The sequence below is a fragment of the Abrus precatorius genome, unplaced genomic scaffold (genome assembly GCF_003935025.1).
Source record: "Abrus precatorius isolate BTA unplaced genomic scaffold, Abrus_2018 Scaffold10, whole genome shotgun sequence".
Classification (NCBI taxonomy): Eukaryota; Viridiplantae; Streptophyta; class Magnoliopsida; order Fabales; family Fabaceae; genus Abrus; species Abrus precatorius.
Genome location: NW_020874292.1, coordinates 33,585,394 through 33,608,872, shown reverse-complemented (window position 1 = coordinate 33,608,872; position 23,479 = coordinate 33,585,394). Strand labels below are relative to the sequence as shown.

General features: G+C 30.6%; 4 protein-coding genes across 5 annotated transcripts; 2 read left to right on the top strand and 2 right to left on the bottom strand.

Annotated features, from left to right (window-relative positions):
- LOC113849796 (replication protein A 70 kDa DNA-binding subunit A) lies at positions 1-3,168 on the top strand. Of its 2 annotated transcripts, XM_027479983.1 has the most exons (3): positions 13-352; positions 810-2,036; positions 2,088-2,757. In XM_027479983.1, exons 1-3 carry the CDS (start codon positions 81-83, stop codon positions 2,437-2,439), a joined length of 1,851 nt encoding a protein of 616 aa, XP_027335784.1. In that variant the 5' UTR covers positions 13-80; the 3' UTR covers positions 2,440-2,757. The 2 variants fall into 2 exon arrangements, with proteins under 2 accessions (XP_027335776.1, XP_027335784.1); XM_027479975.1 differs by having other exon boundaries at positions 1-352; positions 810-3,168.
- Positions 2,879-3,573, bottom strand: LOC113849810. The gene has a single exon (XM_027479995.1). It carries the CDS (start codon positions 3,436-3,438, stop codon positions 3,079-3,081), a length of 360 nt encoding a protein of 119 aa, XP_027335796.1. The 5' UTR covers positions 3,439-3,573; the 3' UTR covers positions 2,879-3,078.
- A 1,926-nt stretch (positions 3,574-5,499) lies between these two features.
- Positions 5,500-12,131, bottom strand: LOC113852328 (mechanosensitive ion channel protein 10-like). The gene is made up of 6 exons (XM_027482559.1): positions 12,052-12,131; positions 7,415-8,914; positions 7,195-7,318; positions 6,479-6,772; positions 6,197-6,399; positions 5,500-5,767 (listed from the first exon to the last, which is right to left on the bottom strand). The coding sequence occupies exons 1-6, from the start codon at positions 12,129-12,131 to the stop codon at positions 5,500-5,502; spliced, it is 2,469 nt and encodes an 822-aa protein (XP_027338360.1).
- A 5,441-nt stretch (positions 12,132-17,572) lies between these two features.
- On the top strand, positions 17,573-18,130 carry LOC113852327 (RING-H2 finger protein ATL52-like). Its single transcript, XM_027482558.1, has one exon. It carries the CDS (start codon positions 17,573-17,575, stop codon positions 18,128-18,130), a length of 558 nt encoding a protein of 185 aa, XP_027338359.1.
- The last annotated feature ends 5,349 nt before the right edge of the window (positions 18,131-23,479 follow it).

The window sequence follows — 23,479 nt, the reverse complement described above, 5'->3', positions numbered from 1 at the left end:
AATGATAATGCTTCGTTCGTTGCATTTGGGTGGAGGGTTTGTTTGGGAGAGAATCGAGAATCGGAGGGAAAGGAGTGAGTATGTCGGTGAATCTGACGGCAAACGCGATTCCTGCTATCGTTGGCGGCGACGTGAACGCGAAACCGCTGGTTCAGGTTATGGAGATTACGTTAGTCTCCAACCGCAATAACTCCCAGCAACAGCGATACCGTCTTCTGCTTTCCGACGCCGTTTCGTGTCACCACGCGATGATCGCCATTCAGCTTAACGACCGAGTCCGAACCAACCGAGTGAAGAAGGGTTCCGTTGTTCAGCTTCTCGACTATATATGCTCTCATCTCAAGAACCGCAAGTCTCTCTCTCTCTCTCTCTTCTGCAAAATCTAATTTTCAATTGAAGTAATTTCTTTAATTATACTCAATTTAATTTTGATTAATTGTGATTTTCATGGAAATTTCACTTTTTTATGTTATTCGAGTTTTCATTTGGTTGGAATTTCACTACTGGAATCTAAATATTAAACCTTTGAGAATATGCATTTGTAATCCATGATAGTTCGGAAAATAATGGTTCAATTTTTGTGCGGAATTATTAGCATGTTGTGTCCCTTTATGTGTAAGATTTATAACTGTAACCTCTTTTGAAAATCTGCAAAACCCTAGCATTTAGTTGTTGAAAATGCTGGCATATGAATGGAGACTAAAGAGTAAAAAATATTTTAAATGCTTGAATTTAGTTGGAATGTTGCATCTGAACTTTAGGTTTGTAAAATTAATTTATTAATTCTGTGTTTGTTTTTCCTTGTTCAGGATTATTATGGTTCTCAACATGGAAACTATAATACTCGATTGTGAGATCATTGGGAATCCTAAGCCATTTATGGATTCTGATTTACCAACTCCGAGAGCCTTGGCTGATAACAGTAACACTGTGGAGAATTTGCCCAGGGTTAATAATAATAATAATAATTCTGCTGCTCAAAATGCAAGTCATAATAATGGGCAGGATTTCAGGCCAACGGTTCAACCTCCATATCAGCCGCGTCCAGTTTACAAAGGCCGCGGTGCAATTGTGAAAAATGAGGCACCAGCACGCATCATTCCTATAGCTGCTTTAAATCCTTATCAAGGTCGGTGGGCCATCAAGGCAAGGGTAACTGCTAAAGGGGATCTGCGCCGCTATAATAACGCCCGTGGTGATGGGAAAGTCTTCTCATTTGATCTCCTTGATTCTGATGGAGGTGAAATTCGAGTAACCTGCTTTAATGCTGTTGTGGATCGCTTCTATGATACAATTGAGGTTGGTAAAGTTTACTTGATATCCAAAGGTAGCTTGAAACCTGCACAGAAGAATTTCAACCATTTGAAAAATGAATGGGAGATTATTTTGGATTCAACTTCAACGGTTGAGCTTTGCCCAGATGAGGATGGTTCTATACCTACACAGCAGTTCTCCTTCAGGCCTATAAGTGACATTGAAAATGTTGACAATAATGCCATCCTTGATGTTATTGGGGTAGTGACTTCTGTGAATCCTTCAGTTCCCATCTTGAGGAAAAATGGAATGGAAACCCAGAGAAGAATTTTGAGTCTAAAAGACAGTTCTGGCAGGAGTGTTGAACTTACACTGTGGGGTGAATTCTGCAACAGGGAAGGACAAAAACTGCTAGAGATGGTGGATAGTGGGCTTTTCCCAATTTTGGCAGTCAAAGCTGGGAAGGTTAATGAGTTTAGTGGAAAGTCTATAGGCTCGATATCTACCACACAGCTTTTCATAAATCCTGATTTCCCTGAGGCTCATCACTTAAGAGACTGGTTCAATCATGTGGGTAAAGATTCTGCATCCGTATCAATTTCTAAGGATATTATTCCTGGAGGGCCAAAGAATGAGATACGCAAAACTGTGTATCAAATCAAGGATGAAGGTCTGGGGCGGTCAGACAAGCCAGACTGGATAACAGTGAGGGCAACCATATCATTTATCAAGACCGATTCATTTTGCTACACAGCTTGCCCTCTGATGATTGGGGATCGACAGTGCAATAAGAAAGTAACTAGGTCAGGAAACACAAGATGGCAATGTGATAGATGCAATCAAGAGTTTGAGGAGTGTGATTACCGATACCTTCTCCAAGCTCAAATTTTGGATTGCACGGGATTAACTTGGGTAACTGCTTTCCAGGAAGCAGGGGAAGAGATTATGGGGTACTCAGCGAAGGACCTGTACTTGTTGAAGTATGAACAGGATGATGATGAGAGGTTTGGAGAAATTTTCAAGAGTAGACTTTTCAACCAGTTTGTATTTAAGCTGAAAATCAAAGAGGAATTATATGGCGATGAACAAAAGGTGAAGATTACTGTAGTCAAGGCAGATAAGGTGAATTATTCTTCAGAGAGTAGATACATGATTGATTTGATTTCCAAATTTTGTAGGCAGTAATTGAATTGTAGCTTGGTATCAGCATCTTTTTATGCGATGAGCCATACCGGTTAGTATTAATGTACAAGCTTTACTTAGAATCGGGTCATTAGTGATTGAGTTGCTTAATGATTTGTATGCCCATTGTAAAACATACCTTTAGATACCATTAGTTCAAATTTCTTAATTTTCTGTTTCCTTTTTTGGGGGATATGTCTTCTTATCATTTTCACATAGGAACATCTATATATTGGGACATTTCATTGCTCCCAGTGTTAGCTCACATCTCTATGATCAAACTATTGTCGATTCATCAACTATTGTTCTTCTTACTCTTTGATCCATCCTAATTGTCTGTCAGTTTCATATTCCAGAAAGTTCTTTTAGAGTTGTATTATTTCAAAATGTTAATCTACCATTGGTCTGCTAGTTAATTTCGTTCTTATGCATCAGAAACATGTAATTAATCTGTTTCTATAATATGCCAAAAAGAAATTACACTTTAAGAATTGAAAAGCTTCTGCTTAAGTGAAGCACAAGAGTCAAATATTAGTACACAAAACAGAGGGTTCAGTTCATTACTGAATAGCATTACAGATACATATCATGATAGGAGGGGGAAAAGGTAAAAGTAAAAATAAGCAGCGCCTCAGAATTTCACTAGCTTCGCTTGACGGGATCGAAATTGGAAACACCGATCACGGCACCGACTATGACAGCAAGCACAACTCCACCAGCCACGATGCTGAGCAAGAAGTTCTTGAGAGAAGGCGTAACAGCAGCTTCAGCCACATCAGGAACCATCAGTGATGCTGTCAATGCAGCTGCTGTGAGCCCTGTCACAACTTTCTCCTTCATGGAGGCCCTGACTTGAAACCTTTCACTGGGTTTTGAAACTGTCACTGCCTTTGAAGACCGTAGAGGCTGTGGCTTCAAGAATGCATCAGAGCTAGGCACCATCCTCTTCTGGCTGGCATAAGTTAGTGGCATAGCCATTGAAACTGCAGAAGTGGAAGCCATATGTTTTCTATGGTTTCTTTCTTCTTCTCTTGCTACTTGTTTGCTCGCTTGAACCTTCTTTGAAAACTGAGGAAATGGGTTGGGTATGTATGTTAACGAGTTTTGAGAGAAACGGTGGAGGGGGCAGGAATGGAATGAGAGGTGGAAATCTTCGGCATATTTGCTTGTATCTGATGTGGCAGCTTCCTTATTGGAAATTGATGGATAAGGTTATCTTATTGGTCCAATCATCCCTCACTGTGTTTTAATTTACTCTCGGGTCTTGAATTGGATCTTATGTTTCCGCACATTCCATTTTTCACCGGACATACAGGCTCGAGTGGCTATTTGTTGTTTAGCAGTATCTTTGATATTCCTGCTGTGTGGTATAGGCAGTTTGAACCAAATCAGCACAACTTGAAATAAAGTAGGAAAGATTGGGTTAGTGTCTTTCTTTGGAAAGATTTCCAAAATTCTAAAAAATAAACATAATGATGTAACCACCTTAGTTTATAATAAAATAAATAAAACATAAAAAAGTAATATCAACGAAGTGCAATACAGTAATTAGTTGAAAGTTTAAGCATGTTGATCAAGATTTGTTTCTTGATTGTGTATATAAAAACTGCTTTACTCAGCGAGACAAGATTCACTTTGATGATTCTATCTTTTAAAATAAATCAGTTTAAGATGGTTGGGGAATACCCTTTATGCATAAAAAGTATATAATAAAATCATAATATTATACACTTATATCATTATCTTATTTATTAAACATTTCTATTTGAGCGAATTCGATCTCGTCCTAACTAATGACTAATCTTAATTATCCGAACATGTTATATTCTCAAGAATCCCCATCATAACCAACATGTTATTAACAATGACAACATAAGAACAGCAATTTATGCACAATTCAATCCCATTATGTTTTTGCTTCTTCTTTTATGAGCCATCGCCTTTAATTTCACAAGCAAACTTTTAATGGAACAACCCACCGTACCCAGCCATCTATAGATTGATTTTATCTATTAATTAATGATGGAATCATTTGCCTGTGTCATGAAAAGGAGCTATTGGAATCCAGTGCTTGCAACTTGTCTTGTCAGAGGTTATGGGTGTGCCGCTGATGTCGCGATTCATGCATCCCACGTGTCGAAATCCAATGGCATAGTGCCACATGTCATCATGGCGTTATATAAATTAAGACGTCCTCTCTCACAATGACTTGATGCAAGAGCTAACACATTCACTTTTTCAGTTTTGTTTTTTTCTTTTAATTCTTTAACTTTAACATAATTTATTTATTTAATAAGCTAAATCAGACCTAATTCTGATGTAAACCAAATCTAGCCTGTAGACAAACTATGGAACCTAGTTTTATCCCTTCTTATTTTACGTGCAAATTGTTTTTCTTCTGATATTATCAACTTTCAGCCTAGCACCGTGCTAGTGCAACTAGTTGGGTCAGCGGCATCAATTCATACACATAAAAGTTTCAAAAATCCTTTACGTAGAGTCAAGTTTACATGTAGAGGCAACATTCACCAAATTAACAATAAAACAATAACAATTGAGGGTATGGATTAACTTAACGGAAGCTTTTCGTCACTTATCATAGACTTATCCAAATCCAACAAAATTGTATTACGTGGATCATACGTGTAAATCATATATCTTATGCAAAACGTGATTTGAACTTTTCCAATTCTGCCTCATATGGCTATGCCCGCACCCAGTCCCTTCTCTTTAATATTTTGCAACTTGGCATTCGTCGTGCAATTTGCAAGTTGTGACCTCAACAAGAGTACAAAAACCATGACACAACTTCTGTTCTTTCAAGCAACTACCCAAAGGGAACTCTTGGTGTGATCTGTTACTCCTTCCCAGAACAATGCCACTAAACCAATTTCACTTTTTTCCTAGCAACGGAAATCCTCACTTTATCACACCATCTTTTGGTCTCAAAATGGAAAGACTACGCGGGAAACCATTAGCCACAAACTAAGAGAATAGCACTGAAAATTTGTGCCACACTTGCTGCACCATGTGAAATGAGATACCAAATCATGAAAGGCAACTTCAAAATGTTCGCGCCGTTGAGTCTTCTGACCTTTCATAACTAAGATGAACTTCTTGTGGCAGCAAATGATATTTAATATCAAGATCTTCAAGAATTTTCTTCAACTCCAGGACTAATTCAGATCTTCGGCTATTTCTGTCCCCATAATTTTGAAAATTTATGGTGTGAGTAACAGACAAACCCATTTTCATCTTGTTTACATTCTCAATATCCTTCACCAATACACTGTGACTGGGATGCCAGTGTTGTGGCCTACTCTCCAAGTATCTGGAAATTTTATCCAAAAATATCAAAATATTAAGTAACTTGAAATACACAACAAAGTGGAGACAATGCACAAAAGAAATCAGTCATCTCTAGTACCTAGCAAAATCACTTTTGTATTAACAATTGCAAAACAAAAACATTTTCCCTCTTCAGAAATTTTTGAGGAGTCAAGGGTTACAGTACAAAAGGTCACATACCTTTGCCTGTTAAACAAGCACTAACGAAAAAGAGGAAGTTCAATCCTCTTCTCCACACCAATGGAAAGGGGAAAAAAAATGAATTCAGACTAGTTATATTCATAAGCATTGTAATCTAATCTAACACTATGGGTAATTTTCTGGGACAAAATTACCTTCCAAAGCAGAGACATAGTATATTGAACTGAAATCTTCTAATAAATTTTAGAGCTGGAGCATAGTGAAAACTTACGTTTTTAACCTCGCCTTTAAAGCTCCAATACTCTCAATAGAAGTAGAAACATCAACTGCAAATTCAACCAAATCACTCATTTCTGGACTCCTGTAGAAGTTACTGATTGGCTTGGTTGCAAGAACAGAATTTGGATAGAATATCTTTTCATTGTCATATCTCAAAAAGACTGTAGAAAGTATGTTCATCTCTTCTACAATCATCTGTGAAGTATAACGATATGTCAGCCAAGTACCTTTTTGTCATAAGAATGTTAACAGAGCTGTTAGAGTTGAAAACTACCTGAACACCATCAATCACACAACGATCACCAACGTCGTATGGGTGCATCACAAAAACAAATATAATAGCTTCAAATACAGTCTTAGCTGTGTTTCCAAATATAAATACCACAAGTAAAAGCTGAGATGAAATAAAGACAAGAACTTGAGTGGTTAAGAAACCCATTATAAGTAGCCACACAATGACGATCACCAGAAGGACAATTACAGAAGCAAGCTTATTCAACTCATCAACGGCTGTTTTGGTATCATTCAGTGAATGCACAAGTGATCGGCGTTCAAGGTAGACTTTGACCTGCAAACAAGAATTATATGTGAGCATCATGCTTGTGGCATTGAAATGAGTAATAACATGATAGCTGGAAGGAAAACAAAAGCATTCTGTGAAGGACAAATTTATATGATTCGCAGTGGATTGTGAATTTAACAAATCCAACACAGTTTCTATGGCTTGATCAAACTATCCTATGGGCATTATAGTTATCTATAGGCTACAGAAGTCTCAGTGCAGCAAAATTAAAAATAAACTGGATCCTGAAATATTTGTCAACCAATTCTTAGGATAAAACAATGGTAAAGGAGTTTTTTTTTTTTTTTTTTTTCTGACAAAAGTAAACATTTTGAAAATTAAAACTATGTAAACGTTCAATAAACAAATTATAGCGCTTCTGATAAAATAAAGTGCAATATATCATAGACCATATCAAGAGACTTTACCAGCCAGTTCTTCAGAGACTTCCTCTTAATTTTTCCAGTCTCAACTGCACCTTCAAATAGTGGAAACACATTTTCCACTTCTTCATTTTTCATGAATCGCAAGAGGTCTTCCTTCTCAATGTACCTAATAAATTCAAGGGTCAAATGACAACACGAGACAGTTCCAGAGAAAATGAATAAAAAAAAATATCAGTGAGTTTTCAGAGGGTAACAATGTTACTTGCTTCCTGGCTTTGCTACATTCCTAAAAATTCGATAAGCAGCTGCCTTTGCTTCCCACTCACTAGTAATTTCATTATCCTTCTGGTCACTCTCGTCTTCATCGACACCGTCAGGAGTATAGGAGATGGTAGATAACCCAGAACTCCTTATCACATTAACCAATCCTTTCATGGTCCAAGCAGAAACTTTCTCTTGGTTCATTTTCTTGAGCTTGTCCACATCAATGACTTGTTCTTTCTTCCCTTCATTCTTATTGTCTCTAATCATGGTCTTGAAACTGAGTCGGCCACTATTTGAAGTCTTGCCTACTGTTTCAGCCATCTCTATCAAGGGAGGGCCAGAAAGAGCCCTCAGAATGTATTGATGAAAGATTGATTCTTGAACCCTATCAAAAAATCTAGTAGATTGGAAATATGAAGCTAACAGCTTTATCAACAGTGTCTTTAGTAACCATATAGCTGCTCCAATAAGACAAGACGCAAGAGCCCTAGTAATATAACTAAGAATCCTAGTAACTTTCCTTGTTCTCTTAACTCCATGGTTGAAAAGCAAACCCCATGCCAAAAGTACCAAACTCAGCCATATGAAAGCCTGAACACTCTTCTTAACACCATAAACAAAATACAAAACCTTCCTTTTAAACAAGAAATTCCTTTCAATCAAGAAAACCAGAACATTGATAAACCACTCAGTGACCAATCTACCACATAGAATAACCAATGCCAATACACACCACTTCCACACTTCCAAGCCCCATATTTCCACATGTTGCAACTTATACACACTCAAGCTTGCAATCAAAATCCCCACAATACAAACAAAAGAAAACCACTCAAACAAACCCATCACTCTCCACTTCTTACCAAACCTCTTGCTCACTTCAATATTTGCAGTCTTGTACACTTCTTCTTCTACATCATCTTCCTCTTCCCCTTGTGTTCCAATCAAAGGGGTTCGTGGGGTAACAAGGGTTGCATCAATAGCATCCCTTGGAGCATTAACTGTAACATTCTTGTTAGGAGAATTCCTTGAAGATGAATTGGAACTTGTCATTTGAGCTTTTCCTTCAACAACTTTTGCACCTTTTGGACATGGATGTTCCACCATTCTGGACTTTGGCTTCGAAAATTCCGACCGACCCAACAACCCACGTGTTGTTGTCACCAACTCCGTGGAAGCTTCACCCTTGTTTCTGAGACTCTCAAGTTCAGTGACTTCACCATGTGAATCTCTGAACCCTTTACCCATCTGGGTATTGTGCTGAGGAGAATGGGAAGTGTTTTCAGCTACTGGGGAACTTCTACAATATGTGCTATCCTTCGTTATGTACAAAGCCTCTTCTGTGTCTGAAATTCTTAGAACAACCTCGTTCTTTGTCACTTTCTTGTCTGCCACGAGTGTTTTTTCTTCTTCCATGTCAAGGTGAGAACTTTCTAGCTTCTCCAAAAGCAATTGTTGGGTTTCAAACAGTGAAGCATCGATTTCAGCTACAACGTAGCTGAAAGTAGCACTAGGTTCAACTGGGGGTCAGTGAAGATTGAAAATTTCCCAGAAAGTTTGGAACTTTCTGAGAATCCCGCCTACAGAAATAGAAATGCTAACTTCGCTGCCAAAACAACGAGAGTAAAATCTGTTGTTGCGTTATCCAACCCGGTAACTATCATTTATCTGAATCTGAAATGGTTAGTCTTTTATTCTTTTTTTTTTTTTTTTTTTTGAGTTGGTCAAAAGAAGGAACACAAGGAATCGTTGGAAAACGTAAACAGAGGAGCAACTAGATAACGACGCTTTACGTGGTGAAACGTGGTTCTGATTGTGCATGGTTGAAGACAATTGTAGCTGAGTGCGATTGATAACAGAGTTAGATCGACTCTTTATTTTGAACTGTTAAAACTTAAAAGCAAAAGTTTTCTACGCTTACCAGATATAAATATAAAAAATAGAAGAACGAGGAAAAAAAATAGATGACATCACATGACGGAAAGAGAAAAATACAGAAAATTATTAAATAAATATTAACATTCCTATATAATTATGTTAAAATTTGTTTCTTTCATAATTATATTATTAATTTTTAAATGAAATGTATAATAACAATACCAAAGAAACCTTTAACTGCTTTATGATTTTTATAAAAAAAAATATGTAACTATAATAAATTATTAATATTGCCCTCGAAGTTATAGAGCTAGTTATCACACTTCTCAAACACTAAAATAAAATAACTTATAAGTGGTGTGAAAATTTTACGTTGAACTTGTATTCACCAATGGCAGTAGTAGCAAAGCATTACTGCAATTTTTGTTTTTGGTGGACAAACATCGCTGCAAATAGGTTGCCACATTAAAATTCTGGTGACCAAACAAATAATCGACATTTTGCATTGAATATAGGATGATGATAGGTGTTTTATCCTTGCATCATCATCATTTTATACTGAACTTGTAAATTGAATTAGATAAGTGAGGGCAAAGTATATCAAAGAGAGAGGATATATAATTAGCTTTTTATTTTATGTTTTAAAATTCTCAAGTATCATCGGGCAAAACTTTGAACTATATTTATTTCACCAAGTGATTTTTTATTGTATTTAAAGGTTAAAGCTTTTGTTTAGTCCAAGTTTAAATTATTTTATTTTTCTAATTAGTTAATACTAAAGTGAAATTATAATATAGTGTAGATATGAGAATACATGAGTAGAGATGAGAATGAGTTAGGCCAAATGTTAAATGAGTATGTTAAATGAGTCTGACCTATTATACAAAATTAGAGTTTGAATCTAAATTTATGACCTGATATAGGTCAAATTTTTAGGTTTAGACTGACTTTTTTAAAAGTTTGACTTAGTTTAATATCTTATTTAGTAATCTATTTATTGTTAAGACTTTCAAATATAATACTAAAAAATTAAATTTAAAGGACCAATATGTCAATAAGTTAATAACCAATGGACTAACAAACTGAATCGCTTCAAAGATATCTTATTTCAACATAATCATATTTAATAACTCCACACAATTTTATATCTTAAATAATTCAAAAGATAACATGTCTATATTATATAATCTCAAATTCCAAATTAACAATTAAGATGCTTATTACGAAAAAAATAAATAAAAGGTGAGACTAGAACATAAAACTCAATAAACAATTGTTAAAAATAACTTTTATTTTTAGTTTATGTAAATGTAACTTTAAAGAATTATATTAAAATTAAGAAATTGAAAAATATTTGAATTAAAAATATTAAAATAGGAATTAAGAAAGAATGAATTTTAATAATGAATTAAAATATTTTAGAAATTAGATAAAATTTTAATTAATAATTTTTTTATGATAAATTTTAATCTTAATACTCTAATAGTTGAAGTTTATGTTTGGTCTAAGTTTAAATTATTTTATTTTGTTAATTAGTTAATACTAAAATGAAATTGCAATATAGTACGAGGATGCATGAGGCACTTGATGTATATGGCCTTAAGCATTGTCTCCACAAACCTCAGCCACCGTATACGTACAGTCCTTTAAGATACTTTTATATTATAAATTAAGGATGTGTTTAAATGCATAAATTATTTAAATATTTATTTTGTAACACTACAAAAAAATTTATTTATTAACACAAAATTATCAAGTGTTAGAATAGTTTTTGATAGGATAGCCTTTGTCTAAAAAAACATAAATTGTCTATATAGTTTTTGAAAAATTATACTAACAAATTATGTTTTATATTAATAGTATATATTAATATTTTTGCTAACAAAATAATTTATTGGTATAATAAATCATATTATTAGTATAAATCATTAAAGCTTATACTAACAATTTATTTTTTAGTAGACAAAGACTACACCAACAAAGATTATCCTAACACTTGACATTTTTATTTATTAATAAGTAATTTTTTTGTGGTGTAAATTATTTTTAAAATGATAACTTATTATATTAATTTAATAATAAAATAGATTAAAAATAAGTCAAAAAATTATTAAAATAAAATTTTTAAAAATTATAAAAGTATTAAATTATTTTCATAAATTATCCCTATACTCGATGTGTATCTCGAATCATCCAACCATGTCTCAAAATCTTTTTCAATTGCAAACTTATATTAATTATCAATGTTAACCAATTCTAAAGAGCATATTGATCATTAACGATGTTGAGCTCTTCTGCAACACTGAAATTCAAATATACAAAAATAAATAAATAAATAAGCTAAAAAAGAGCTCACATGAATCATAATCCTTCATATTTTAGTTTTCCTTTTATCTCTCATCCAAATCCTTACTACAAACCTCTTTTCTGGTAAACCCTTGAATCAAATTTCAATGAAGAAAACACAGTTTGTCGGCAAGTCGGTGACAACAGCACGTACGGTGGCTTGAGACATTATCGTCAGAACTCATTCTCATTATTTTTATTCTCATGGCAAGAGAGTTATAATAAGTTTATTAATGTTAAGGCTGAGTTTGAGTAGAAATTTTTTTATAAAAATGCATATTTATTGCATTAAAGTTATAAAATGTAGTAAATATTTATTTTTTTAATAAAATTTGATTATTATTAGTTACTAATTCGGTCCTTAAAAGTTAACATTTTAAGAAAACAAAAACTTATATTTATGATTCTTACCTTCTTCTCCCACGAATAAGGAAAAGATCCCTTTCCTCAGCATGAACATTTCCGTAACTAAAGTACCCAGATGTAAACATTTCCGATAAAGCTGTATATAAAATAATTACTAAAACACAAACTCTACCATGGGTTTTTCCAAATATTAAAACCACGTTATTCTTTTCAGCAAGACAACACTATTCTTACCTTTTAATATAGCAACATGCACCTTACACATCCCTGTCTTTTAGTCACTTAGTTGTCATGACAAGATGAATATATATCACACAACTGAAAGACCAAAATGAATTGTATCATTTAAAGCAGTCTATGTAATATACCGTTTCTTTAATGCCACTTAATTGAAAACATATTATAACAACATTTCATATCTAGGGACTAATTTAGATAATGAATTTAACTGTTCATATTAAGCTTAAGTGTCATTCATTATGTACTTTTTTTCATGTTATCTATTTCACAACTCTATCATGTTGAGAACAAAACACATCTCCTTTTCCTTTACCTCTTTGCAATGAATTCTTAAAGTACAGCCAATTGTAACATATTTTTATTTTATAAGATGCATAAATAAAAAAATCATCTTATTTTTAATTCTTGTTCAGACTTTATTTAGGATGTCCACCATAATGTGGAGAAAGAGAAAGTTAGGAAGAAAAAAATAAAAATAAAGTTATCGATAATATAATAACAAAAAAATAGAAAATAAAGGATGAAAAATAAAAGAAAATAGATATAAAACATAAAAGAATTACACATGATATGAACAAAATAACATTTGGAGTGTGTTTGAAAAAGTTTTTCAACTGATTATAAATTTATTTTGCTAATTAAGAAGTTTATTTGATAAAACAATTATATTTAAATAAAAGAACTAAAATAATTAGTTACCAACACTTTATTAATTGATTGCATTAAAAATACCTACTAAAATTAGTTGTGTTAAAGTAACATATAAGTATTTAAAAATTTGTGATAAGGCAGTGATGATCAAAATGAAAAAAAAAAAGAAAAGCTTATTATAAAGTTAAACATTACATGCATGACGTAGTATTTAAAAAAAAACTACTAAAATGCTATAACTTATGAAAATAAACTCCTTTGTTGAATATTTTTAATCTGATCAAATAAACTTTTGAATCAGACAAGTTAACCCAAAAGCTTTTCCAAACAACTAAAAAATGCAAAAAAGTTGCAATTGTACTCAAAGGTGGTATAAAACTTTGTTATTACACTTTTTTTTTTATCATTTTAAAGGAAGTTGTCAAAATATACTAATAAATTGCAAATAAAATTAAACATAATAGGTGTGTTGATAATTTTTAAGTTTTTCTACGAAGATTGAATAGACACTTTGGTCCACTATATAATCCAGAATAATTGACCAGAAAGTACTTGATTCCACTAAGATACAAAATAGTCATTTATTTGTTGTACAGATATGAAAAAAGTGGATGGGAAACCAAACAAGCCCATAAAAGAGGTCATTTATCTGTACTTGATTCCCCTCAGATCAAGAGAAACCATTTATTTGTATAGATATTAAAAAAAAGGTGGATGGGAAACAAAACATGCACACAAAAAGGTTGCTTTAACAATTTTCTCATTGCTCTTCATTGCTTGGGAGGACTTGAATTGAGCCAACAACAACTGTCCATGAACAAAATCATTCATATCTCAGATTAGAGAATAAAAAAAATAATAGCTAAGCTTAAATTTTAAATTACTTATTGATAAATAACTCATTTAAAACACGCACACATATGAAGATTAGTTTTTAAAAGTTATACAAATTAACTATTATATTAAAAGTTTTATCATATAGTATTAAAAAAGGTTTTATCACACACTTCAACTATTATGAATATGCACTTGCTTTAAATCAAACAACCCACTCTCAAAATCATCATTATCTTTGTCATTAAAGCAATAAGATTCAATTGTTATCCATTAAGGAATTACCAAACCTCGGACGTCCTTTTACTCCACCATTAAAGTAGGTCACTTTAGAAGGAAAAAAATTATTATTGAGAAGACCAAAATGAAAGAAAAAATTTAAAAACTAAATTGAAATAAAATAAAAATAACATCAAAACGTACAAAATAAAATTAGAGAATCAAAGTACTGATTTTTATTATTAATTATTTCTATTTACAAGATATTTATCTAGATAATATATAGTTATAATTTAAATCTTTTGTTGAGACTAAAAAGAATTAATATTATATGCATATACACTATTAAAAAATATAAATTGAATATATAGTTCTAAAATCAAATATTATTTTATTTTTTTGAAAAAGTAGTAGGAAAAATCATAAAAATAATAAAAAATTTGAAATAAATTTATTTAATAAGAAATAACGAAAAGGATTAAGAATTTCTTATATATGAAATAAGGTGTAATTTTAAAGAATTACTTATATTTTTGAGTTATTATATTTTTTTATATATAAAATAACTACCTTACTGATTTAACTCCGTGCTTTAAAACAATGTTTGTATAACAGTGAAAGTCAAGTACTAGTGACGATCATAGAAGAGAAAATTTTTAAAATCCTATGAACGAGTGTAGTTGTTTTAATGTTTCTGGTGCTTTCAAAATCAAGGGTCCATCTGCATCAAAAACGAAATCTTGAAACCACTAAAAAAAATTGCCAAGCTGTTCAATAATATGAGGCAAGGTCCCTTTCTGTGTTTATTGGATGACAATGGCTAGTGGATATAAGGCAAAGCTCTATGAAATGGCTCAACTAAAAAGAAATATGAAATATATAATTGAAGAAAACTACCTTCACATCCCCTTTTTTATGAAAAAAGAAAGAGAATTAGATGTTAAGTAATGTACAAAGCTGAGAATACAAACATTCATTTTTCTTGATTCTGTGTTAATATATTTATTTAAATTTTAAAGATCAAAACAAAAAATAAATTTCTGATCATTTAAATAGTTTTTAAAATTACAATTACAATAAAATTTCTAAACAAAATACTTTTTATAATTATTATAAAACAAAATTTTATTTTTTATAAGATTTATAAAAAAATCACTTTTTATTCACTTTTAAAATTACTTAAAAAAAAAAAAGAGGCTGCAAATAATTCAACTTTGCACAGGGTAAAGGGTTCACCGCTGTAAGTCACTGAAAACATTAATTATGTGTCGCTTATAATAATAATAATATATTAAATGAATATTTCAATTAATTCTTAAACAATATTACTTTTTAATAATTATATATATATATTCATTAATTTAATCTATCTATATGCATATATGACTATGTTGATTCAAAGAATTCTAAAAGTATCTGAAAAGCATGACGAAGAGAAAAAAAAATTAGAGGATAATTGTGTGAGTGAATTGAGAATGAGTTTTAATTATATGTTGATCAAATAATTGAATACATTATGATAAGTTCTACATACACATAAGAACAATAACATAATCAAATTACAAACATTAATAATGTGTAATTATGCATAGCAAAGTAAATTAATGAAATTAAATAACTCTCAACTTTTATCGTTATTTCGAGACTTAGATTTTATTTAAAAAGTTAGAGAAAGTAAAAAAAAAAATTAAGATAAGGAAAGGAACGGGTTAATACAAAACCTCTAAAGTCCGAAAAATTTAAAAACATTGGACTATGAAAATTTTAGAAAGTTTATAAACTCTCCTCTTCTTATTTAAAAACTTTTAAATATAACTAAATATTAAAAAAACCAAAGGTTTGGTGAGGAAGCTATTTGTTTACGTTTGCTTAGAGGAAGGAACGTAATGCTACTGAAGTTTCTTCATTAAATCTTATAAAATATTTGATTAAAAAATAAAGAATAAATTAGCAACTAGTAGATTTAGTCAAAGAATAGAACGAGATAAATAAGGTTACCATCTAAAAAGATATAATATCTTGAGATAGATTTTCAATCTTCAGCGTAAATATTTTAATCAACACTACAAAAATATTATAAAAATTAATTAGAGATCATGGAAGGAAGTACCCTTCAAGTATTTGAAAATTTATTTGGTTGTTTGCCAATGAGATTCTTCAGGAGCATGCATTTATTAATTAATTAACACACATTATTGATTATAAAAAAAAGAGTTTTGTCCTAGTAATGGTAACATACTAAAAGCTACTTACAATAATTTTATACAAGTTAGGACTATCAACATTGATGTTGTTGTTAGCAGAGAGTTTAAGACCAACGACTATAGGTATTTTCACAAGCTTTGCTATAGTCTTGGCCTAAAGGTCATCAATGTGTGAACGGAGTAAAGAAAAGTTAACCTAAATCATAATTACAAATGAATATTTAAGACTTTTAACTTTTTCTTATGACTCCTTTATTCTTAGACTTAATTCCTAATGTCTCAGTTGCTTTACGTTCGCTGTAAGGATTTTGTATATAAAATTTTCAATAAATGGCGGTGAAAACAAGAAGCATGCATATGTAACTGGTCCAATAGAATTCTACTATCTTTTAAAAGAACAATTCTATTTTTATAAAAATAAGGACTAGTGACCCAAATATTTGTTCAAGTTTTATTCTAATAAAAAAATTATAGATACACTAATTTTAATACCATTCAACATGCAGAAAATAGAAATATATTTTGTCCTTTATCTCAATTATGGATGAAAAGAAAATAAACTTAGTGTTTTCTTTACTATTTTCAAAATTTGCAGTGCCGCTCCGTCTGGCCAATGATGATTCCAATTTTGCGAGGGAAGTGTCCTCTTATGGAAGAAGAATGCTGACAAGTGTGTGGATACTAGTAATTTTTTTATTAAAAACATAAAGTATATTTATTTTATATTTTTAATGTATTTTAATATAAATATAAATTTAAAAACTATTTTTTAATCATTACCCGGATTAGCAAAACGCTTTAACAAATCAAATTGCACTGCTTGCTATTGCTAACTCTTCCTTAATTTCAAACAAATAATAAAAATGATTTATATCTTATAGCACTATCGCAGTACGGCTCTGTTGGAAAGAGACATTATGAGGATGAAATCTTAGTAAAATCATAGCTCAGTTTACCTGTGAATAGAAGCAATTCTGATTTCTCGATAGATACAAAAATGGCTTAATTTTAACTGAGAGTATTACAAGCAAAGAAATAGAACGTGCAAGAGAGACATGAGACTTATCTATATATCTGGTCACTCTCACCCATCTTTGTTCACTGCCCCCCTTATAGTACATTTCTTTGTCTGCTCCTCTTAGTCTTCTCTAAAATAGTAAATATTCCATGACACATTTTATCCCACCTGAACAAAATAATATTATCTTCTCTCATTCAATGATAACATAACCACCACGGCTTTTAGATTAACCACTTAACATTAATTTAATTTTAATAAAAAAACTAAAACATCTAATAATAATTCTATCTCTAACCCATTGGATAGGATTTTTTTGGTCTAATGTCTGGTTGCCTACAAAACATTCTTCAACTTGTTCTCTAACATTCCCTCTCCCAATTTCACCCTTCAAAGAAAAATGGGGGATGTTCTAAGCCCCTTCACAGTCTCAACCCCTCCTCCACCCTCTTCCTCGTCAAGCAAGAACAACATGCCCATGTTGTACTATGGTCTTGTTGTGGTGGGAACTGCAGCCATAGTGCTAGCCATATACAACCTCATCATCATAAAACGTTGCAACAGGCGCCACAATCAATCACAAGCATCAGGGCCAAATGGGTTGGTAATTGATCAAGGAGTGAGTGAAAACACAAGAAGCTTTGACACCCCACAAAGGAACTTGCTTTCAAGCTTCAAGTACAAAAAAGAAGTGGTAGCAAAAGAAGAAGGAGAAGAAGAAAATGATGATTACGAATGTTCAGTTTGTTTATCAGTTTATGAAGAAGGGGAAGAAGTGAGGAAGCTACCACGGTGCAACCACTGTTTCCATGTTGTGTGCATAGACATGTGGCTTTACTCTCACTTTGATTGCCCAATTTGTAGAACACCCGTTGGGCCTTTTTGCCACCCTTTTCCGGCAGAGAATTCTCGTGATGTGTTGATGGAATCCGGTGGCATCATCAACACTGTTAATTGAGCTCAGAAATAATGTGTGGGGCCTTTGTCCTTTGCCGATGGGACGTTCACTGAGCGACAACTTCAACACCACCACTTTAGGTTCTTAGTACTTCAGAACAATTTAGGGTTAAGAACCAAGGGGCAAATTTTTACCCATTTTGCTTATTATTCACAAGCACTTTATTTAATATTAAATATATGTAAATCATTTTTTTAATATATATTTTTTATATAATTTATATAATCTCAGTTTTTTATTTTTAAACGAGAGGATATCTCTTTTGTTTCTTATTGTGATATGTCTTTATTATTATTTAATGCTTATTTTCATGCTTTTTAAACTATCTAATCATCTTTTATTTTTAAAAGTTTGTATTAAAAAAATTTTAATGTGAAAATTTGTATTTTCAAATTAACGTTTTAATTTTTTTCATCCCTAATTTAAAATGATTATTTATGTATTTAAATTAATAATATATGTGTTTTTATTCAGTAAAAAAAAATCGTTTCTTTTGATTTTTGATTTTTAATTTTTAGATAACATTTTATATTTATTAAAATTTTGGTTTTATTTTTTATTCAATTTAAACATTCATCTTAATTTTCATTTTAGTTAATCCTCTCTACAATAACAACACATCTAAGAGAAGCATTTTAACAGTGCTAACCTATTCCCATTTTGCTCTTCTAAATCTACCCCCAACTCTTTTTTTTTTTAACCTCATGAAACTCCTTCCACCGTTGCCACTACCTTCACTAGCAAGTGCCACAACACCAACCATTCCCCCCCACCACTAATTAAGTGGCAGCCCCATTGGAATCAACCCCATGTAGCAATGGCTTCCAACTATTTGAAGTCATAAGCAATATCACCATTTTCATCAACCCTCACACTTCTCATCTCTTCACCTTTTGCAAATCACTAAATACTAATTAGCCTCCATTCCCAAAGCTTTAAACTTTGTCAATTACCACACAACAAAAAGTTAAAGAACCACCCTACCACAACATTTTCCTTGCTACTTAGCGCCCCAATTCCTAAACCAAGCTTCCCATGCTTTACACTTACAAAAAATCTAACCACCCCAATATCCCTTCCACATCCATATCAACTTCTCTTCTCTGCTAATGCTTAATTAAAAAATGTCCAAATAGTAGGGTATTTGCTTAATTTGTTCAACAAGGTCCCCTTCTTCCAAAAGTAGCTGACTAAAGAGTTGCTAAAGGTGTTGGTGAAATCAAGTCATGTGAACAAAGTGCTCCATGTCTAATGGTTGGTGTTGGGAGACTCCTAGAAATGATTGTGATGGTGGAGGAGGTAAAATGGCAAAGGGAGTGGCGCGAAGCAAAAGAAGGAATGAGATGAAATTGGAAGGTTACTATGTGAATGTATTAGGGCCATTAAGACGATTCCCTGCGTACTAATTAAAATTTATAATGGGAATGGGCATGTGTTTCGATTATTATTATTTTAATATTTTTTTAAATGTGTCTAATAGTAAAAAATATAATTTGTTAAACATTATACAGAATAAAAAAATATGTATACTGATTTTTTCTTAAAAATATGGATTTAATATACCTTAATACATTAGTACTATTAAGTGATAATATTTAATAAAATAATTGTATATAATTTTTTTATTATATGTAATGTTTTACAAGTTCAAAATTACTATAAATATATAATAAAAATTAATAAATAATAATATTATCAACACAGTGAATTATGTAATATCTTATAATTTTTAGTAAAAATTTATTATACATAAATTTATTGTGTGTTATTAAAGACATTAAAAAATTGTATTGTAATAGTTAACAATATTTGCAATTAATTATTATGAAAATTGATTATATAAAATAATTTTTATATTTAAATATGCTTAGATAAAAATGATTTTTAAATAAATTAATTTTGATTGGATCACTCTTTTCTTTTCAAAGTAAAGTTATAAAAAGTAAAAAGTTACGTGTAAAAATTAATTTTATATTTGAAACAATCATTTATTAAAAATAGAAAGTAACTGAAAAATAAGTTGATAACTTTTAGTCATAAATTTAAAAAAAAATTATCTTAAATAAAATCATTTTTTAAAACAGTAAAAAACTACAAGGTAATTTCTAAAATTTATCAAATAAAAATAAGTATTTCTTAAGCTTTTTATTTTATCACAAAAAATAATCTAATCTGAATCGACAATAAGATAAAACGAAAATGAATTTATTTATTGAATAAAATAAAAAATGATAATTTTTATTTTATCATCATGTTTTTATAATTTTTTAAAATAATAGAATATAAAAAGTCTGTATTATATTATCTATATGTTTATTATTTTTTATACATATATTAAATGTAAAATAAGAGAAGAGACTATTTTAATTTTATTTTATTATATTTTTTATCTATATTTTATATCCTTAGGTTTGAATGACCAAATTACATAAAATATATATATACATATATATATATATATATAAACTAACATATTAAATAAAAATGATACTAAAAGCATAATTTAATATTTTTATTTAAATTAAAAGATATGTACAGTATACAGAATGTAGCTAAATAAAATACAAAAAATAAAATAAAATTATACATACTTAAAAATTTAAAATTACAGAGTTTATAAATTGGATGATGCAACTGCCTTTTCTATTTAAGGTGGGTGGGGGCGGCTTTCAGCACTTTATTGATTCAGCTTAGGCTATTCGCTGTGGTCCATTTCTGTCTGCATCATTTCTATTTCTCCTTTTTTTAATTATTATTCACTTTTAATGCTATCATTTACAAATTTAATAAATAAATAATATTAAATACTATGCTTTTCAAAAATTGTTTTATTTTTCCTAATGTGTGTAAAAAAGGCGCCGTTAATAATTCCTAATCGAATTAATTAAAAATTGAAAATGTCAAAACTTGTGAATATGAATTTTTTATTGAATTAGAATGAATATTAAATTTAATTTTGCAAAATAATTTTTTCTCTAAAAATCGATGTAATCTAATTCATGAATCTACTCACCGATTGAGGCATTAATAAAGTAAAACTATATTTTTAAAAATATGAATACAATTATTATTAAATTTTAATAATTAAAATTAATATATACTCAGTACTATCCTACCTATTTTAAACATAATTACTTTCAACAGAAGACACATGTAGTTTATACAATAAATATAAATATATATATATATATATATATAATTAAATGATTTTTTTCTAGTCTTAAAATCAAGTTCAATTCAAAGTTTATTCCAATTCTAGCGTGTAGCCGTTGAATTGCATTAAACAGTATGTCAAAGGAAAGGGTCAAATTGAAGATGTGGTGAAAAGTATACACGCGAAAGGTCTCAAATGTTTAGCCTCTTCACTCGCGAGGATAAATATTTTTGTAAATTAATAAAATTATATTTTTAGAATGATGTGTATAATAACCATACAATTTTATTATATATAATTTTGGGAACGTTCAAAATTCTAAGTATAGATGAATTGATTCTTAAGTATATACATTCATTAAGTTGAAAACACATTATGGTGTTTAATTGAATATCAAAACATAAAAGGTGTGCATTATTTGGTTTAGATTGATTTGAATTGGAGATGGTAGCTACAAGGATTTAGGTGGGTAGTATCTAGCTCAATATCATCCAATGTCACTACTCTGGTGACACCTAAATCCTTAGTAATAAGGATCTCTATCAAATATCCACTAAGGAATCAAAAAAAGAGTTTAGAAACAAATTTCGTCCAATACAATGATAACAATCCTATTGACATAACACATTTAGATATTTCAACAAAAAAAGTTCTCTGCTGCAATTTACTTATTGATCTAGCTTTACGATGTTCAAACAAGATTTTTAGTGTAAAATTTCTAAAAGAAGGATGCTGATGTGGTGTATTCTGCTCTTTAGGCATTGATGGTGCTAAAACTAGTGTTGGGTTCACAAAAATCTAAAAAGAAATTTTATTCTTGCTTTTTCAACATTGATAATGCCATCATTATGTGCTTATTGTGATAAAAGGTGTTTAGATTTCAACATGTTTACTAAGTGACAATTTTGACACCACATTGAGGACGCTCTACAAAAGTTAAGGCAACATTCTTAAAGTGTAGTTTGCATTTCACCTTCTTCATCAATTGTGCAAGAGTCTTGCATTATTGACTCCAAAGGCACAATGCTCTTCCAAAGAAATAGTCTTACAAGCTATATGCAGAAATAACATTGAAGGAATATATGACTGACCATGTGATTTTAGAGTTAAAGACTCATTACTTATAAGGTACCTGTGCTTGAAGCCATGAGACCTAGAATAAGTTGTAATAGTTCAACATTTGTTGGGCTTTTATATTTCAAACATTGGATCTAGGTAAAAGCCACCATAATCAATTTTTAAAGCTTAGTAGCTGCAAAGAGTCATAGATGCTTGAAATGAGGCATTTAACAAATTACTTCCAATAATTTTAAGCTTTCATGAGGTTTGAAATGTTAAACTCGTGACATTAACATTATTCTAGTAGAGTGTAAATGTTCATTTAAACAATTAATTTAGGTGTTACAACTGAGAGGTTTTTGCTAATTAAATGCTCAGATTTGTTGTGTTTTAAGATTCAAGGGAGGATTTTAAAATCATGTACCCAACGATGTTATCCTAATAAGTCGCTATCTTAATTGTATAGCTAACACAATCTTTGCACAACCAAGTAAGTCTAGGTTTTAAAAATAAAAATAAAGCATTGTTCCTCATTTTTTTTAGTAGCGTTTCCTCCTCTTTCACTCCTTCGACTTTAGAACATCAGTTCATAATGTTAAATGAGCATTTTGGGGGACACAATTCATAGTTTGAATAAATTTTGTTATATGCATGATTATTTTGTGTAAATATTGATGTGATTTCCTATTTTATAAGAAATGCGTATTTAAATTCATATTTAATCGGTTTCAAATTTATGTTTATGTTTACTCAAATTTATTAATTATAGTTTGTGTATTAATGTAATTTTAAAGCATGTTAAAATACTGTTACAAACACAATACAATTAATTTTGAAAATGAATAAAAATATTTCTTATATATATATATATATCACGAAAGTGTACATCAAATTGGGAAAGAATCTCAAAATAACCTAGCTGATTGATCAACACGAATATGTTACATATTTTTTAAAATTAAATTTAAGATTTAATAACATTGAGAAATATTTTAGGCATTGCTTACTCTCAGATTGGCAAAAAAGAAAAAGTTGAAAAAAAAAGTATATATGCAAAAATGTTAAAGTAATACTTACAGTCAAAAGATAATAGAAAACTACTCAAGATAGTTCACATACAAAGAAAGTTATCGTAG

Excerpts from the sequence above, each read along its gene's own strand:
- LOC113852327 (XM_027482558.1), top strand. The coding sequence starts at position 17,573 with ATGGGGGATGTTCTAAGCCCCTTCACAGTCTCAACCCCTCCTCCACCC.
- LOC113852328 (XM_027482559.1), bottom strand. The coding sequence starts at position 12,131 with ATGTTTACATCTGGGTACTTTAGTTACGGAAATGTTCATGCTGAGGAA. Across the intron at positions 7,319-7,414 it reads GTAGCAAAGCCAGGAAGCAA|GTACATTGAGAAGGAAGACC; the intron begins GTAACATTGTTA and ends TGAATTTATTAG. Across the intron at positions 5,768-6,196 it reads TTAAAGGCGAGGTTAAAAAC|ATACTTGGAGAGTAGGCCAC; the intron begins GTAAGTTTTCAC and ends TAAAATTTCCAG.
- LOC113849796 (XM_027479975.1), top strand. The coding sequence starts at position 81 with ATGTCGGTGAATCTGACGGCAAACGCGATTCCTGCTATCGTTGGCGGC. Across the intron at positions 353-809 it reads TCTCATCTCAAGAACCGCAA|GATTATTATGGTTCTCAACA; the intron begins GTCTCTCTCTCT and ends TTCCTTGTTCAG.
- LOC113849810 (XM_027479995.1), bottom strand. The coding sequence starts at position 3,438 with ATGGCTTCCACTTCTGCAGTTTCAATGGCTATGCCACTAACTTATGCC.